This window comes from Amblyomma americanum, chromosome 5 (assembly GCF_052857255.1).
Source record: "Amblyomma americanum isolate KBUSLIRL-KWMA chromosome 5, ASM5285725v1, whole genome shotgun sequence".
Lineage (NCBI taxonomy): Eukaryota > Metazoa > Arthropoda > Arachnida > Ixodida > Ixodidae > Amblyomma > Amblyomma americanum.
Window position 1 is genome coordinate 164,251,571 of NC_135501.1, and position 18,292 is coordinate 164,269,862.

At 44.3% G+C, this 18,292-nt stretch overlaps 1 protein-coding gene across 1 annotated transcript in view; it reads right to left on the reverse strand.

Moving 5' to 3' along the window:
- Window positions 1–18,292, reverse strand: part of Cwc25 (CWC25 spliceosome associated protein homolog) — a 39,199-nt gene that overhangs the window by 19,146 nt on the left and 1,761 nt on the right. Inside the window, exon 5 of the mRNA XM_077665651.1 lies at window positions 13,358–13,427. Within this exon, the coding sequence (XP_077521777.1) occupies window positions 13,358–13,427 (70 nt within the window). The remainder of the gene's footprint in view (window positions 1–13,357; window positions 13,428–18,292) is intronic.

Here is an 18,292-nt window from a genome sequence, read left to right on the forward strand (position 1 = left end):
GAAGCTGTTTATTAGGAGGAGCTACACCCAGAAAGGACTGAATGACTCAATGGTGGTGATAACACGTGTGCTCGGCAGTGAAATAGAATGCCCTCTGCTTTTGGCCGTGCTCAATTAAAAGCTGACAACAAACTTTCGAGATACAACTTGCAAAGTAACCACGACAGTCCGGAACATAGAATCGGTTCCGCCTGGGTGCGGTCATTCGAGATAAATCTGGTCGCGTCTTGCATCAAAAACAAAGCGATAAAGACGCGTGCAAACAGCTTTGAAGAATGATCAAACAACCATTACCAAGCTTTGCATCATTAACCCCTATTAAAGAAGCATCGACCCCGTGATTCACGACAACAAAAAAAAATGTGGGGAAAAATAAACACCAAGAGCCCAAAAAAAATCACTGAAAATGTAAACAGTGTCGATTAGCAGGCATAACACAACGTTAAAGGCATTACATATACAACTTCTGGGCATGCGCAACGCCGTTGTGGTGCTGTCGCTCTGTCGGGGGTGCACTTCATAGTCAAACTCTCCAAGTTGACGAATAATCTTGTATGGGCCGAAGTAACAGTGCAGAAGCTTTTTCACTCCATCCATGGTGGCAAACGGGTATCCACACCCATACATGGTCACCTGGCTTGTATTCCACATGGCATCGACGCAGGTTGTAACGTCAGGTGTCAATGCACTGTTGGTCTTTAATGTGATGCCAGGCGAGGAGTCATGCTTCTTCAGTGCGCTGTAGGTAGGCGGCGGCATCGAGGTTATCTCCTTCAGTGATGATGGGCATGGCTGCCATGGACAAGCCTAAAAGGCATCACTGCGGTGTTGTAGGCGAGGACAATGTAAGGCAGAATGACGTCCCAAGTCTTGTGTTTGGCATCAACATACATGGCAACCATGTCATTACGATCTTGTTCAAGTACTCTAAGTCCGCTGGTCTTCGGATGGTATGCAGTCGTCCTCCAGTGGCTTGTTTGACTGTAGCGCAGCTAAGGTGACACACTTGCTTCCAGATGTTGACATCTTTTCTTATTGGAATTTTATTGTTGACTTTATGGAGGACTATGGTAGCTGTGCAGTTCTTATATATATCTTCTAGTATTTCCACATAAGGCTCTTCTACACCCTGATTCCGCAATGCCTGTTTACATTACATTTCAGTTATTTTGTCATCAGAGAGCCCCGAGTTTGAATCAGAGTAGCAGGAGAAAGTTTTTCAACTTCAAATTCAAATCTAGCAACAAATGCATAAGCATCAACAAAGCTTCAAAATGAAAGCTATCAGATTTTGCTAAAAAAAAAAATTGATACAGTTGTCCTCTGTGTTCCTTTAAGGATACAATGTTTATGACAGTTTATGTCACGTTTATGTTTGGCTTGTCCTCAAATCTAAGAGACTACTCTCTGCACACACACCTGATGGCCTCAGCGTGCGTGCTTAGTGTTTGCGAAACCATGTGACTTAAAACATCAAAACAACTTATTCATCACAGCCTAATGCCCAGTTCTTATCTCGTCTGCAATTTTAGAAAAGAACAATGCCTTACATCGACAAAAGAAAAGCAGACGGATTCTTGCCGTACAACGCACTGAGCCTCTGTTAGTGTACCGAGTCTCCCTTAGCAGCTGTGTTCGAACACAAGACAGGAGTGGGTAAGAAGCTGCCCACTAGGAAAGCGACGCATAGCTGTAATCCCCATCTGTCATTAGCACATTCGCTGTAATCACAGCTTTGTCGTTGGTGTACATGACCCCACACCATACACCACTGCTGCCGCTACCTCCCCACACCCCATGACTGGTTACTGCACCGGTCTATTCCAACACTTTCAGCAAAAGGCATTCTCTAGTTTACGCATGTGGTGCTAATGCGAGTGTAGTGGCACAAATGCAACCCGGAATCACACCCCTGCATCGAGCAACCAGCCGTTGCGGAAGGCCGCATCTGCACTACCATGGTCTCAACGGGTCTTTTGTTGCCTGGGCCTCCTCTTCTTCCTTACACTTGGATGAAAAGAGCGTCTTTTCCCTTCTCAATTTACCACTCGAGAGTTGCGTTGTCCGCATTGCCTTTGGTGATCTCACCGGCCTTGCGGCAACTATCACTTTGGCGTAGTGTTCCTTCAAGTGTTGCTGATCTCGGTGCAGTGCCAGCTACAGTGGTGTTTGGTTTTGCGTTCGCGACCTTTGAAATGGCGAAGAGTGCAATGAGACCGGCGCAGATGCAACGAGTACCGCTACCTCCCTACGCCTTCTTGGACACCATTGGTCATTTTAGCATTGTGAATAATGATCTATGATTTAATTACTCCTGTTGACAAAGCAGTCATTGCGTTTGGTGTCTGCAAAGAAGCCAACGCATCAGCAGAACCCACTATGCAACTATATGTTAACCAAATTTTATTGGTGTCTCATATGTCAGCATGAGCAGTGAGGATGTAGCATGATAGTTGTTTGTTTTCATTTTTCATGTGCTTACATAAATATACTAAACAATTTTTGCAATTAAAGGGACCCTGAAACGATTTTGATAAGTATACTCTAGTGCAGCAGATTTGTAAAGGTGGTCTTTTGTGGGTATTTGAGTCAAATTTGAAAGCTCTGCGTGGACCCTGCAATTTAGAAATCATTTTTAAAAATCGCCTGATTAGGGCAACACACCTCACCGTGCGTCCCCTACCCCGATGACGTCATTGGGCAGATGAGGCGAGCTTGATGGCTGGCTCTTCTGCCCACTGTGTGTCGCAGTAACTCGCAGCGATTTTTAAAAATTATTTTTAAATTGCACGGTCCACACAGAGCTTTCAAATTTGACTCGAATAACCTTCTATGAACAAACCAATTACCCTCGGCCCTCAGTCCCCAGCAGCTGCGGAGCAACTGACCACGGCGATGGCCAGACCTGTGACGCAGCGGAGGGTGCTAAGAATTTCTGGCTCCGGACAGGCCGCAATTGGAATCTGAACCTGGCAACATTTAACGCTAGAACTTTATCTAGTGAGGCTAGCCTAGCAGTGCTGTTCGAGGAACTAGCGGGAATTAAATGGGATGTGATAGGGCTTAGCGAAGTTAGGAGGACAGGTGAGGCGTATACAGTACTAAAGGACGCACACATACTGTGCTATCGCGGATTAGCGGATAGAGGAGAACTAGGTGTGGGATTCCCTATTAATCAGGATATAGATGGCAACGTAGAGGAGTTCTACAGTATCAACGAGAGGCTAGCAGCTTTAGTAATTAGGCTGAATAGGAGGTACAAGCTGAAAGTGGTGCAGGCCTACGCGCACAAGCTGAAAGTGGTGCAGGCCTACGCGCCCACATCCAGCCATGATGACCAGACCGTTGAAAGTTTCTATAAGGACGTAGAATCGGCAATGAACAAAGTAAAATCACAGTACACTGTACTGATGGGCGACTTCAATGCGAAGGTGGGCAAGAAGCAGGCTGACGACCCCGCGGTAGGTGACTATGGGATAGGCTCTAGAAATCGCAGGGGAGAGTTATTAGTCGAATTTGCAGATAGAAAAATCACAGTACACTGTACTGATGGGCGACTTCAATGCGAAGTTGGGCAAGAAGCAGGCTGACGACCACGCGGTAGGTGACTATGGGATAGGCTCTAGAAATAGCAGGGGAGAGTTATTAGTCGAATTTGCAGATAGAAATAATTTACGGATCATGAATACCTTCTTCCGCAAACGAGAAAACAGGAAGTCGACCTGGAAGAGCCCCAATGGTGAGACTAAAAATGAAATCGACTTCATACTATGCGCTAAACCTGGCATCGTTCAGGATGTGGCCGTCCTCAGAAAGGTGCGTTGTAGTGACCACAGAATGGTAAGGTCTCGAATTAGCTTAGACTTGAAGAGGGAACAGAAGAAGCTAGTGAAGAGGAAGTCCGTTAACGATTTAGCAATAAGGGGGAAAGTACAGGAATTCAGGATATCGCTGCAAAACAGATATTCGTCTTTAACCGAGGAAGACGATCTTGATGTTCATACAATGAACGATAATCTGACAGCCATCATTACGGAGTGCGCAGTAGAAGTAGGCGGTAGGACAGTTCAACAGGATACCGGAAAGCTATCTCAGGTGACGAAAGATCTGATTAAGAAGCGCCAAAGCATGAGGGCGTCTAACCCTACCGACAGAATTGAACTGACAGAGTTATCAAAGTTAATAAATAAGCGCAAGGTAGCCAATATAAGGAAGTTTAATATGGAGAGAATCGAGCATGCTCTAAAGAACGAAGGTAGCCTAAAAGCAGTGAAGAGGAAACTAGGCATAGGTAAAAACCAGATGTATGCGTTAAGAGACAAGCAGGGCTATGTCATTAGGGCAATATGGATAAGATAGTTAACGTAGCCAACAAGTTCTACACAAATCTGTACAGTAGCCAATGTAATCAGAGCGTTAATAAGAAAGACAGTAGTGCACAGCAATGCGTCATCCCGGCAGTAACGAGAGAGGAAGTAAAGAAAGCCTTAGGAGCAATGGAAAGGGGAAAAGCAGCTGGGGAGGATCACGTAACAGCAGACCCGTTGAAGGATGATGGGGACATCGTGCTAGAAAAACTAGCCACCCTGTATACGCAATGCCTTATGACCTCGACTGTACCAGAAGCTTGGAAGAATGCAAACATTATTCATAATAAGGGAGACGCCAAGGACTTCAAAAATTACAGACCGATCAGCTTACTATCCGTTGCCTACATAGTATTTACAAAGGTAATCGCTAATAGAGCCAGGGCAACCTTAGACTTTAATCAACCAAATGATCAGGCAGGCTTTCGTAAAGGATATTCCACAATAGATAATATTCACACTATCAATCAGGTGATAGAGAAATGCGCAGAATATAACCAACCCCTATATATAGCCTTCATTGATTGCGAGAAAGCATTCAACTCAGTAGAAACCTCAGCAGTCCTACGGGCATTGCGTAACCAGGGGGTAGAAGAGCCCTATGTCAAAATACTGGAAGATATATATAGCAACTGCACAGCTATTATAGTCCTCCATAAAGTCAGCAATAAAATTCCAATAAGGAAGGGCGTCAGGCAAGGAGACACGATCTCGCCAATGCTATTCACCGCCTGTTTACAGAAGGTATTCCGAGCCATGAATTGGGAACAGTTTGGAATAAGAGTAAATGGAGAATACCTAAATAATCTCCGATTCGCTGATGACATTGCCTTGCTGAGTCACTCAGGGACTGCAAATCATGATCAATGAGTCAGACAGGCAGAGCAGAATGATGGGTCTAAAAATTAACATGCAGAAAACTAAGGTAATGTTCAACAGTCTAGCAAGGGAACAAGATTTCACAATTGGCAGCGAGCCTGGAAGTTGTAAAGGAATACGTCTACTTAGGGCAGGTAGTGACAGCTGATCTGGATCATGAGAGGGAGATAACTAGAAGGATAAGAATGGGGTGGAGCACATATGGCAGGATCTCTCAGATCATGAGTGGCAGTTTACCAATTTCCCTCAACAGAAAAGTGTACGACAGCTGCATCTTACCGGTACTCACCTACGCGGCAGAAACGTGGAGGCTAACGAAAAGAGTTCAGCTTAAGTTAAGGACAACGCAGCGAGCCATGGAAAAAAAAATGATAGGAGTAACGTTAAGAGACCGGAAGCGGGCAGAGTGGGTGAGGGAACAAACACGTAATAATGACATCCTAGTCTAAATCAAGAGCAAGAAATGGGCTTGGGCAGGGCGCGTAATGCGAAGGCAAGATAACCGCTGGTTCTTAAAGGCAACGGAGAGGATTCCAACAGAAGCAAGCGTAGCAGGGGCCGGCAGAAGGTTAGGTGGGCGGATGAGATTAAGAAGTTAGCAGGCAAAGGGTGGATGCAGCTGGCAAAGGACAGGGTTAATTGGAGAGACATGGGAGAGGCCTTTGCCCTGCAGTGGGTGGAGTAAGGCTGATGATGATGATGACCCGCAAAGACCACCTCTACAGATCTGTTGCACTAGAATATGCCCATCGAAATCATTTCAAGACACCTTTAACTACGACTTTAAGGTAGACTGAGCACTTATTGAATTTAATCGTGCAAGTTGCACACTTTTTTCTTTAAATTAAGGCTTCAAAAAGGAGGTGCGCAAATTACAGATAGTTCTCAAACACATCATAAAAAAGGCTCTACAAGGTAATAACGCGCAATATATACGTTGACCCCCCAAGTCACACGCCTCACCGGCCAGGAAAAAGCTGATTCAAAATAAAGGACATTTACACCCACCCACCCCACCCCACATTACGTAGCTCCGCACAGGATGGCGCAGCTCAGAGTAATAAGTGTGCAATGGTACAATCACGGAAAATGGAGATAAACCGGCACCCTCGCATGCAGCCCAACTGACTAGAACCGCAAACGGTTTCAGATTCCGACACATGCCAGCAGTTGCTCTCACAACTGTTTGTCTGGCCAAGTAAACAGCACGCAATTCATACCCTCGCCACTGACACCTTTCGTAGCTGCACATGGCGATGCGGTCATGCCTGTCTTCCCAAGCCTGCCTTGCACGCACCCGCCTGCACGCTGATAGTCTGCCACAGCAGGGAATGTATAAATTGCGAGTAAAAATAAAAACCCGGGAGATAAATTAGGGGTGCGCAAATTACACAAGTACATATGGTATTTAACTGCGTGCACTTAGTGTGCACAGAACGACTGCGCATGTATTCCATAAACTCAGTACACCTGAAACGATGTACTAGAATTGTGAGCTGCACTGTGTGAGTTAAATTTAACACCTCAGATGCGATGCATCAACACACATTCATACTTGTATTGTGCAGAATGTGTGTGGTACTCAAGTAAATGCCCCCGCTTACTTGCATTAAACACCCAAAAGCAGGTGAGTTATTGAAAATTCATACATTTTGCTCTGTTTTTCCGGAAAGTTTTGCTGTTACGGAATGTGAACAATAAGAATGTGTATCAATGTCATTCAATTTAGTATCAACCAAAGTACCATGACAGTCCGATCCCAACAAGTGCAACATGATTTGCAAGCAAACTATGTTAGTGCTCATTTTTGTGCATTCATTATCACGTCAGCCAGGAAAGCTAATGCAAATTTTTGGATATGTATGCATGCTAAATCGTCGTATTTTCTTTTTTCATTCTTACCCTAGACAACGTGAAGGTTCTGTGTATTTTGCAATTTCACAAATATCGCATTTCCTTTTTTTAGGAAAAAAAATTCAGTTCAAGTGCAAGATGTCAATAAAAAGACATTCAAGCTATGTTATCTGTTCATTGTGCAATTTTTACCACTGCAGTAAACACTGTTAGTCTTCAGCGAGACCAGCTTGCAGCAGCAACGTAAAGCGCACAAACTGCATGCGACTTCCTAAAGCCACCCAAAGTGATGCTACTGATAAAATCTAATTTGGAGCGCTTTGAAGCTGGGGAAAGTTACGCTGTGAAAATCCGCAGCCATTCACAGGCACTAAAACAAGCTGTGAAAGCGGCCAAGCAGGAATATATGAACGTCACATTAACTAATTTTATCAAGACCGCTCCTCATAAATTCTGGCGGTACATGAACCTCAAAGACTAGAAAAAGTAAACCCTATCTGAACGGAGAACGAATCACAGCTACTTCCTTTAACAATTACTTTAAATCTGTGTTTACACTTAATGATGGCACCATCCATGCAATAGAACCCCAGATTAATGGCAAAAACAATACACTCGAGGAAATAACAATAACTGAAGAAGGAATATTTGCCTTACTTCTCAGTATTGACACGAAGAAATCGACAGGTCCAGACAATATACCGAATGCATTCCTGAAACGTTACGCTGAATGGATTTCGAAATACCTGCAAGTTTTATATAAGAAATCAATAGAAACTGCAGAACTACCAGAAATGTGGACAAAAGCTAAGGTAATCCCGATACATAAATCAGGAGACCCAGCCAATGTTTCCAACTACCGTCCTATTTCTCTTACACCTACGGTCTGTAAAATCCTAGAACATTTAATTTTGAAGCACATTACAACGTTTGTTGAAGACCACAAATTAATTATTCCCAATCAACATGGCTTCTGAAAAGGTTTGTCTACGACAACACAATTACTAGAAACGGTCCATGACTTAGCTATGACAATTGATAAAGGGGGCAAACAGATATGATTTTCCTTTATTTGTCAAAAGCCTTCGACCGGGTATCTCATCCTAAGCTTCACTATAAGCTAGTTCGCTTCCTTGATAATAGTACAATAACTAATTGGTTAAAAGCCTATTTAAATGGTCGTCACCAGTTTGTCTTCTTTGAAAACAGCGAGTCGGGCTTGGCGGAAGTATTCTCTGGCGTGCCACAGGGGTCAGTGCTTGCACCACTTCTTTTCCTTCTTTTTATTAATGATTTGAGCAAGAATATCGATGCAACAGTACGCATGTTCGCGGATGACTGCGTCTTCTACAAAGAAATCATTAGCCCTGCCGACCAAATTGCCCTAAACAACTCACTGCACTCTGTATTGATATGGTGTGAAAACTGGCAGATGGCCCTCAACCTGGAAAAAACTGTCTGCATGACAGTCACTAGAAAGAAACAGCCATTAAATTACAATTATGAAATCGAACAGAAGACACTCACAAAGGTAGAGCAGTTCAAGTATCTTGGCGTTATTATTGCCTCGGACCTACGATGGAACGAGCACGTGACACACATTACCACAAAGGCGCATTCTGCTCTTTACATGATAAGACGTTCCCTTCGACTTGCTTCACCGGAAACAAAACTTTTGGCATACATTTCACTTGTTCGTTCTGTGCTAGAATACAGTATTATTACTTGGCTGCCCTACAATAAACAATATATTGATAGATTAGAAAATGTCCAGAGAAAAGCTGTTATTTATTTTCAACAAATACAGTCGTCATGAATCGCCCACACTGCTTCTGCAAAAAGCCGGCCTCTCTACAATCCACACACGAGCCAGACTGCTGCGGCTTAAGTTTCTGTTCCTCCTTTTGAACGATCGCACAAAACTAGAAAAGACTAGATATCAGCTTGAGCCTAACACACGTGTCACAAGAACAAAACATGAAAAACACCTATCCGAATACAGATACCGTAGTGATACATTCAAATCTTCATTTTTCCCAGATGCGATTCATGAGTGGAATATGTTGCCTCCAGAAATTGTGAATCAGATGTCCCTTGAAGCATTTGTATCGAAGCTAACAAACCATCTTGAAAATTATTAACAGCAGTGTCACCATGTGCGTTTTACGTGTACCTTTGTGTAAAGTGAAAAAGTTCCTTCTCTGCTGTTTCTTTCTTTTTTCTTTCACACTTTTTCATATGTATGTAAACCCGATCCTGTTACGGCCTCAAAGTGAGGCCAACAGTATGTACTAAATAAATAAATAAATAAAAGTCAGTTTAGGAGCAGTTTCGAGCACCAATTTTTCTAATCTGGAGCATTTTGGAGAAATAAAACATCAATTTAGAAGCACTCTGGAGGCTGTAATTGTTAGTTTCCAAATCTCTTTGGTTGGCAAACAATGCCGTAAAGAGTGTGATGTGAAGACATGCTACACCAATAAGTTTGTCAGTATTGGCACAAAGTCGCATCTCAGATGTCTTCAACTGTGTTTTATGCAGAGTCACTTTTGCGAAGTATGCCACACACTTTTTAATTGAAGAGCACATACACTGCATAACTCGCAGGTGTAGTAGCTCGAATGTGGTGATGTGTGCATAAATGTGTGACTAAATCTCCTCTACATTAAACTCTCCTGTTATTGAGTAATGCCAGCTAGTTCTGGCATGTTTTCTTTTGCACTCGTGCTTTCCTCAGTCGAAAGCAAATAGACTTATCGCCTCCGTATCCTTGTGAAGCATTGCACTCACCCTGCACGATGTATAGCACTTCATTTTTTTTTATAAATGACAGAGCGCAAGGTTCACCATGTTGCACAACTGGAGCGAATGAGAATTGCAAACATAGCAACTCCATGTGGTTATGCCTATTTATAACAAACACTGACCTAGTACGAATGAGATGTAAAATGCACAAAATGAGTAAAACGTGCATTACGGCTATGACACTGAGTTTCGGATAGATCGAACGCAATACGACGCGGTGCTCAGTTGTTAGGAAAAGATGCAAAGGCCAGAAGCCCGTGTGTGAGAACGCACCACGCAGATGCGATCTTCATTGCGAACGTACTACACAAGCGCTGAAAATTTTCCGTGTACGTGAAAGTGATGGGCGATACACATATGCAACAGAGAGCAGGAAAAAATCCTCCATGCGAGCCCCTCATTGTCCTGTCTTGCGAGCATTTCTGCTGCCGAGCGCAAAAACTGTTTTGAGCAGCTGCAGTGGCTCCAGTGGGCAGTACGACGCGGTTCCAACAAGAAGAAAATTTTTTGCCTCGCAGCGCCACTAGTTGCTTGCATGTGAAACCGCCTTTAGTCTAGCGGGACAGATGCCAGTGGAGACACGCTAATGTGTTTTCAACGCTTTTTGTCCTTCCCTATGCCCCTACCCTCCAGGCCTTAAACAGAGAAATCTGCGCTCTATTTCATAGCAGACAATAAAAGATGTTATGGTTCCTAAATTAAATTGCGCGAAGTGACACATCATGCTGCGCTGGAGCACGTTCGTCAGTACCACTACATATCGCCCAAGCTGTATATGCATCGATCACAATGTCTTCGAATTGAGATAAAATGCTACATCAATGCAGAAAAATCTTGCCACCAATCCTGCACAATTACATGGCTCTTGGCCTGAAGGGGTCAGGCAGATCGCGCCTCACAGCCAGGTTCGCCCTCGGCCTTGTTGCGTGTGAGATTTTCACAAACGGACTTAAAGGAGCCCTGAAACACATAATCAATGCATTGTTTTGCCTCTTGGTTGCATAAGACAAGCTATAGTGATGCTATTAGCATCGGTCGTACCGCGTATACTCCAGTTTTTAATATTTTAATTAGCTCGCAAAAACAAATTCATGGCACTGACGATGTCACCACACAGTGGCGGGTTTTAGCAAAGGATATGACATCATTGGGTGGGAACTCGATGATTGGACAAACAGTAAATATACTGCAAATTGTGTTAACAAATAGAGATACGTTTTGTCAGGTTTTTGCATTTTATATTACATCAAATAAACCAACTTGTTTGCCTTAGATAAAAGCGCTGTAAAGCAAGTAAAACAAAAATACACCACCAGAGGCTCTGGCTACTTTTTGCATCGAAGAACTTTGCGTTTCTCTGTAAACATCCTACGACCTAGCACACAACACTTATGGCTACTCTCTATGTATCTGAGAACGGCTTTGTGAAATGGATCTGATCGAGCCATTGCACTCTACAAACGTTCATTTCGGTCCCAAGGATGGATGCAAAGAAAAAAGCCGTTCGTTTCACATTTAGCAGTGCGAATCGTCAGCTTGTGGAGGATCACTGGGCAGTGGTGCCAGATGGCGCCACGTTCCCATCAATAGCGCATGCTCCTTGCTCGCCGTGACCAATTAGCGCGCTAGGAGCGACGGGCCATGGTAGGCGGTAAGCAGGAGCGGTACGCGCTATGCTAAATGTGTCTGATATCTTGTGCAGGCCGTCACACCGTCGCAGTATCTCGCACTCGAGTTCAGATCCAGTTCGGATCCATAAGTCAGGGAACGTCAGTTATCAGTGTTCCCTACAGCGCCGTCGGCGTGACAATGAAGAATCGCTGGATCAGCTGGACGTTCACATGGTTGCTGTAACCATGCAAACGGCGCTGCCAGCCTTGGCAAGAACGAGTTACAGATGTGGAGAACCTGTTTCGCCCCCATTTCGACTTGGCCCATCTTCGTTGGACGTCAGGACAGCACCGGTTGGGTGAGGAGGGAAGTCTCCCTCATGGGGGAAGCGGAAAGAGTGACGGGAGCGCCCCCTCATAGGTTACGCGGAATTCTGCGGAACCAGAAAGAGTCTCTTCGGGATCCGGCCAGCGTCACGAGCAGTTGCACACGCACGCTCTCGTTACCTTCAGCAGCAGGCGCACGGGGTTCCGTTGTGCCTTGCCGCTGGACTTCTGGTTCCAGGCAGCGAAGCGAGTGCAGCAAACGCGCGCTCTCATCACCTTCCCCAGCAAATGCTCAGGGATGGCTTTGCCCTAAGAATGCGGTGCGCACCGGTAAACCTGGCCGCCATTGTCCGCGCATACAAACGTTCGATGCCGATACTTCCGAAGTCATGCTCCTGCCACAGCCGGTAAGTCGGAAGTCCTTCTTCAAGCCTTCTATTTCCGAGGAATGCCTCATTGATGTTTTGTAGCTAGCTGGCCCGCTCTGTGTATTATTTGCAAGTGTAATAAATAGCATATGAGTGTTAACGCTTTGCCGTCCCCTTCCTTTGTTTCCCTCAAGCACGAACCCCTCCGCGGTTAGCGAGCGGGAACGCTGCATCCATGGAGTGGGAATGTAGGGGGGGGCGGGGGGCGCAGAAGGCTTTGTCCCCCTGTAATTCCACACAGAGAACAGGCAACCATTGAGTGCAAACTTCCGCGACGTGCTCAAATAGGCTGTTTTGATTGGTCCCCCTAAGTCATTGGGAGAGTGAAATGGGAATGGGAAACTGCGCGAAACGAGTTGAGGGCAGCATTTTGTTTGCTTGCATTTTGAAATTTCTTCATTGATTAACTCCCGTTCCCATGAGCCAATTCCTGTCATTCTTTTTGAGTCAGCATCTGTGTGACAAAGAATTCATCTGAGGTACAGCCGGCATTTCTTCAAGCAATGTTTCACAGCCCCTTTAAGCTGCCTTACAAATGGCCAAGTCATCACTGGATACATTGATGCCACAAAGGCATGCATGTGCATGACACTATGCTTATTATTATTCATGAACACAAAAGCAGCTGCGTCTCTCTCTAAATTAAACCAATAAAAGCAATGATGATTTGAAACACTGCCATGTCCCAAGTCATCGTACTGCTACATAATTATAGTATAAACAGCTGCAGTAGGAAAAAAAAAAGCTTCGGCACGTCTCCTTTGATTCAAGAAGGGTTTTTTGGCGGGCTAGTTGGTGCTTCTCGTTCATGATTAAACTGCGCGAAAGAAAAAGGGACAAAGGCAAGAAAACACGTACACACGTGACTGTAAACCCATAAAATGATATGTACCAAACAATGAGCCACACAGGTGTGAATAAAAAGTTTTTCAGTGACACTATGTAGCAGGGAGCCTCAAACTTCTCTTCAAAGCTGCAGTTTCCATTACTGATAACCAGAACTCATTCAAACCGAGGTGGATAAATGACTTTTGGTGGACACAATGTAGAACTGAACAGGGACTGGAGGCAGTATAAACACACTTACCATGTCTCTTAGATGCTTCATCTTGACAGGATTACTCAGCAAGGTTTTCTTGGTCTTCATTTCTTGTTTCCTGCATAACAGTACATATGCATTCCGACTGTTTAATGCTTTCCTGGACTGTGGTCCTTATTAAAGGGACTATGCAATGAATAAAAAGTTGCTTGTAAATGTTTTCAATGTTTAGAAATGATGCTAAGAAGCATTCACACCAAGTATGAGTCTTCGGAACTGAGCTGGCAATTTATTATCAATTTTTAAAAACCGTGTTTTATAAAATTCGCAGGCCAATTGGTATGCTCGTAGTGACCGATTTTGAAACTAAAATCATGAAAAAAGACGTCACTATACCCATGACGTCACCAGGCCACCACACGCTGTCATTCGCTGGAGCCACGTCAGCCACAAAGTCACGGGCACACTTCCAGTAGCCGTGAAAATCGTCTGCTCGTGCCGCCGCGCGAGCCTCTCGGGCAAGCGCGAGCCAGGGCATTGCATTTGCGCATATGGTTTCAATTTTCCTCTGCCGCCTCCTTCCGTCGGGAGTTCCGGAGCCACTCGCAGTGGCTCGCCGAGTCGCTACTGTCATCGCTGGCGTTCAGCCGGTACGGCGTGAACGCATAGGGCTCGATGCCCATCGTGGCCGTAAGAGCAAGCAGTTGCGCCTCAAGGTCTGGGTCCATTACTGCTAACTACAACAGACGACACTCAAAGAAACCCAACATGCGCCGCAATCACGCCACCGACGCTGCTGCTAGGGTGCTAGCAGTGACAACTAGAAGTTGCAAAAGGCACGTCAGCGGATGACATATTCATGGGTGGGGCCCAGTCCGAGAGATGTTTTCTTTATTTTTTGTCTGGTGCCCCGCGTGTACAAGTTGAGGGGGGAGAAGAGCAGCGTAATTTTTAATCGTCTATATCTACGTTGTCATTGATGCTAGCTTAAAAATTCTTGCGTTGGGGTGACGAGTGATGAAATGCCTATCTCTCGTGTGTTTTACGTAATCTCAATTAATTTATTGCATAGTCCCTTTAATGCAATGTGAACTTGGCACGAGGGTGCTTCGAAGTACAGCATAATTATGTGATGCCTGCATATGCTAAACGACCTGCACTGTTTCCATTACCAACAATGCAAGCATAATAATTTCACAGAGCTCACAAGGTGTACTGATCAGAAACATCACAGACTGAAGTTCATTTTAATGCTGGGAAAGATATCCCATACCAATTACAATCAAATTTCTAGGTTATAGCAAACACTCTTGAAGGTGTGCAGAATTCATAAAATAGTAGGGGTGTACAAATATTAAAAATTTTGATTACAGATCGAATATGTTAGTATTCTGTTCATACTCAATTCGAGAATTTAATATTCGAGAATTTCTGAGTATTCTGCAGCGACAGAATACTGTGCTTACTTTCATACATCCAACCATTGCAAAACCACAATAGCTGGGCGGATAATCCGAGATTAAATGTCAGTAAACCAGTACACAAACATCCAATTCGCTTTCTTCCCCATGGTTTACTGCATGGTCCGATCACATCTGGACACTGTTAGGATTAGATCGCATGCGAAATAGCCACATACCATGTTACGAGCATGAGATGGCCGAACACTTGCTTCGAACAATCAGAACACGAAAAATCAGTTTCCTGTTTGATCTTTCCATAATGTGTTATCTACTTTTGCCTACACCGATGCCGCTTGTTCCGTCACCTTCACAACTCCTCTAACGTAAGCTCCACCATCCCGTTTTGGTCAACTATGCTAGGCAGGAAAGCCTATTTGCGGAATTTCGCATGGAGCTCCCGAAGGGAGGCCGAGTCAAGGTATAACTGGCAAGACAAGCAATCAGGTAAAAATCTCGCCTATTTCATGGTGAACTGCAACAGGCGCACCTCTGACATATGTGTAATGACAAGCATGATGATGACAGGAGGGCCCATGTGGCTAGGCCAAAAAATACCCTGGCCTCTTAGTTTCTGAGCTTCGCCCTTAGCCCGTAGTGACGGAGGCTGTTGGCCGTGCATTTGTGAGCCGTCCAGAACCAGCTGTGGGCTACTTTCCGACTACAGTGCTATAGAAGGTCTTGCAGTGGCAGATGCGGCACTCTTCCCATGAGGAGCCGACCGGATTTTGGTGTTATCACATAAGTATCCTGTATATTTAATTCACCACTGCTTGGATGCCAGTGCGGAAGCATAAACGAATCAATCCTCTATCTTTAGCCTTTCAGAGGGAAATCGGAGGCTGTATGGTTAAACAATCATTCACAACTTGTGGCTGCAAGTTCGCTTCACTTGAAAAAAGGCAACTGCCCACCTCGGTTCTGCTGAGGCTTTCTTTTTTTTTAAAGAAGGTCAAGTGACATATCTTCCCGATATGCCTTTGATTGTTCGCTTCCCGACACTTAAATCGTTTCACTTCACACCTGATCATTAAAGTATTGCAATTCCCTTGACCAAATTCTTCCTTTATTTGTTTCCGTGCAATATAAATTCATGAGTGTTCAGATTCGTTTCATTAATGATTTGTGTGGTACTATTAACGCCATGCATTCAGAGTCATCTTTAATGTTACTAAAAGATTTTAACTACACTTGGACATCTAACGGCTGGTGGAATGGATGAAGGCAGTCACCGCCATTTATAGCGCCCTGGACTAGGGGCATCAGCTGGAGGGACGATGCCCACTACACTCTCCAAATAAAGGTAATACATTCATTCATGTACATCACCCGATAGTATGACATTTTCCACAGCATGTCAGGCATTCCTTGATACTTTGTTCAAGCTCACTTAAATGGTTAAAGGCCCATCCCACACCACTGCTGGCTCTTCCAGTACTCTAGAGCAGGTTCATACCACTAATCTGGACCTCATAAGCGCCTGCTTTTAGCAATCATTGCTTGGCACAATTTCAGTTGGACATTAACATATCCACTAGTGAAAATAAATTCATTTACGATTATAAGATGCTAATTTTTTTACTGTTCATAGATGATTACCTTTCAGCTAATAAAAATATGAGCTCTTATGTTCACATATATAGGCAGAAAAACTGCTACCTCCTCCCGCTGTTCCTACATTGCACTGGCACTCAGTATGAAGAGAACAGTCGACGGACGTCTTGATGTTGTTCACTGCAGAGACTGCAGATGTCTGCCATTCTTTGAAAACTGCTCTATCATCATGAAAGGTACCAAACGTTATACCCAAAATACAATTGAAACCTTTCAGATTACTTCCCCTAGAGACTACTACGTCAGCATTCCCTCTATCATTCTTGCAGAAATGGAAATGTCGTTTCTTCCCGAAAACCTGGTGGCTATAGGAGGTAGGTCTTCTCGCTTAAAATAGCCACTTTATTTTGTTGTACTTTTTCTGCTTCCTTTTCCCACTGCTCTACAGTAATCCTCCCTTTCGTTCCTGTTCGTTCATCCCTTTCTCCACAGGTTCACTTCTTCGCTAGCTGCCTAGCTTGCCCTGCACTGCACTTCTGCCTCCAGATGGCCTTACAATACTTTTCCAAGGTGCCTTACTCAGGCCGAGTTTGTGGCCAACTTTGTATTTGCTCTGCGTTTTGTTGTATTTTGGGCACACTTTGGTGCTTCCCCACGTATTTTCTTACCCCAGCTAGTCCACCTCACTCTAACAAAACTCAAACTTGCTCAATATCGGCGACACAGCAAACGCAGACAGCTAGCTCTTCTCCAGTATTCGACAGCAGTGCTGCGCGGCCAGCCGCATTTTTTTGCTTCAGCATCTCCCTCGAAAAACCGCTTCACTCTTGCCACTACAAATCCTTCTAGAACACTGCATTTGGACGCTGACTGCCGCATTGCTGGTCACTTCATTTTGTTTTCAGAAGCAGTCTTGCCGTTCTGATGCCAATGGGCTTTCCCCTCACTTACGCCTGCGTCGTTCTTCCTGCACATTAAACTGCACGCTCATCACGGGCTTTTTGCTGTTTGTGTGAAGGAGCCTCTCCTCACAAGCCTTCACTATATTTTCGGAAGTTTTATTTTTCCGCGAGTGGGGCATTTCTTAACTTGACCTTCAGGTAATTCAGGCATGTCTACTGGTCCTTTAAAGTTGAAATTAATGTTGTTTAACTAGCCATTATGTTATTTTTAGCTGCCAATCATGTCAATTCAGGGATTTCATTTTACTCATTTTCCATGACCACAATACAGGCTGCATACTGCTATGTCATTCAATCAAACAGTGTATATTTCTGTGCGTGTCAAGTTTTTTTTTGTATAGTGTTGAGTCAGTCTAGTTTTGTTTACATCGGTTGCAAAGGCAATACACTATATTTTGAAAGCAATAATGCACATTTTCTTATTTCTCTTTTTCAAAAATTTTTTCCTCAATGAACAGATATTCAATTCGATGTTCGAAGGCATTTTCTTCGTATTCGGATTCAATTGGTATAAAAAAAGCTTCAATAACCGCCGCAAAGCCTCAGTGGTTATAGCGCTCTGATGCTGGCCCGAAAGACGCGGGTTCGATCCCGGCCACGGCAGTCAAATTTCGCCTGTGAGGGCCATGTACTTGCGATGTCAATGCACGTACAAGAACCCCAGGTGGCCAAAATTTCCGGAGCCCTTCACTACGGCATCCCTGACAGCCTGAGTCACTCTGGGACGTTAAACCCCCATAAACCAAAAAATTTCAATAGTCGCACACTCCTAACAGATAGCAAAGATAACGGGCAATACAAATTAAAGATCATAATAGTCCCTGCTCAGCTTAGCTAGTTTTAAAAAAGAAAAGAGCCCAAAGCATGCATTCTTTGGGCCGTCGCAGTGTGCCAAGAAAAACCCAGTCTAAATATTTTTCTCTGACACACACCTGTAAAAATTTAACGAACTATTTATTATCGCGCTCAATATGAGCAGCAGCAAGAGCTGAGTTCTTGAAGCAGAG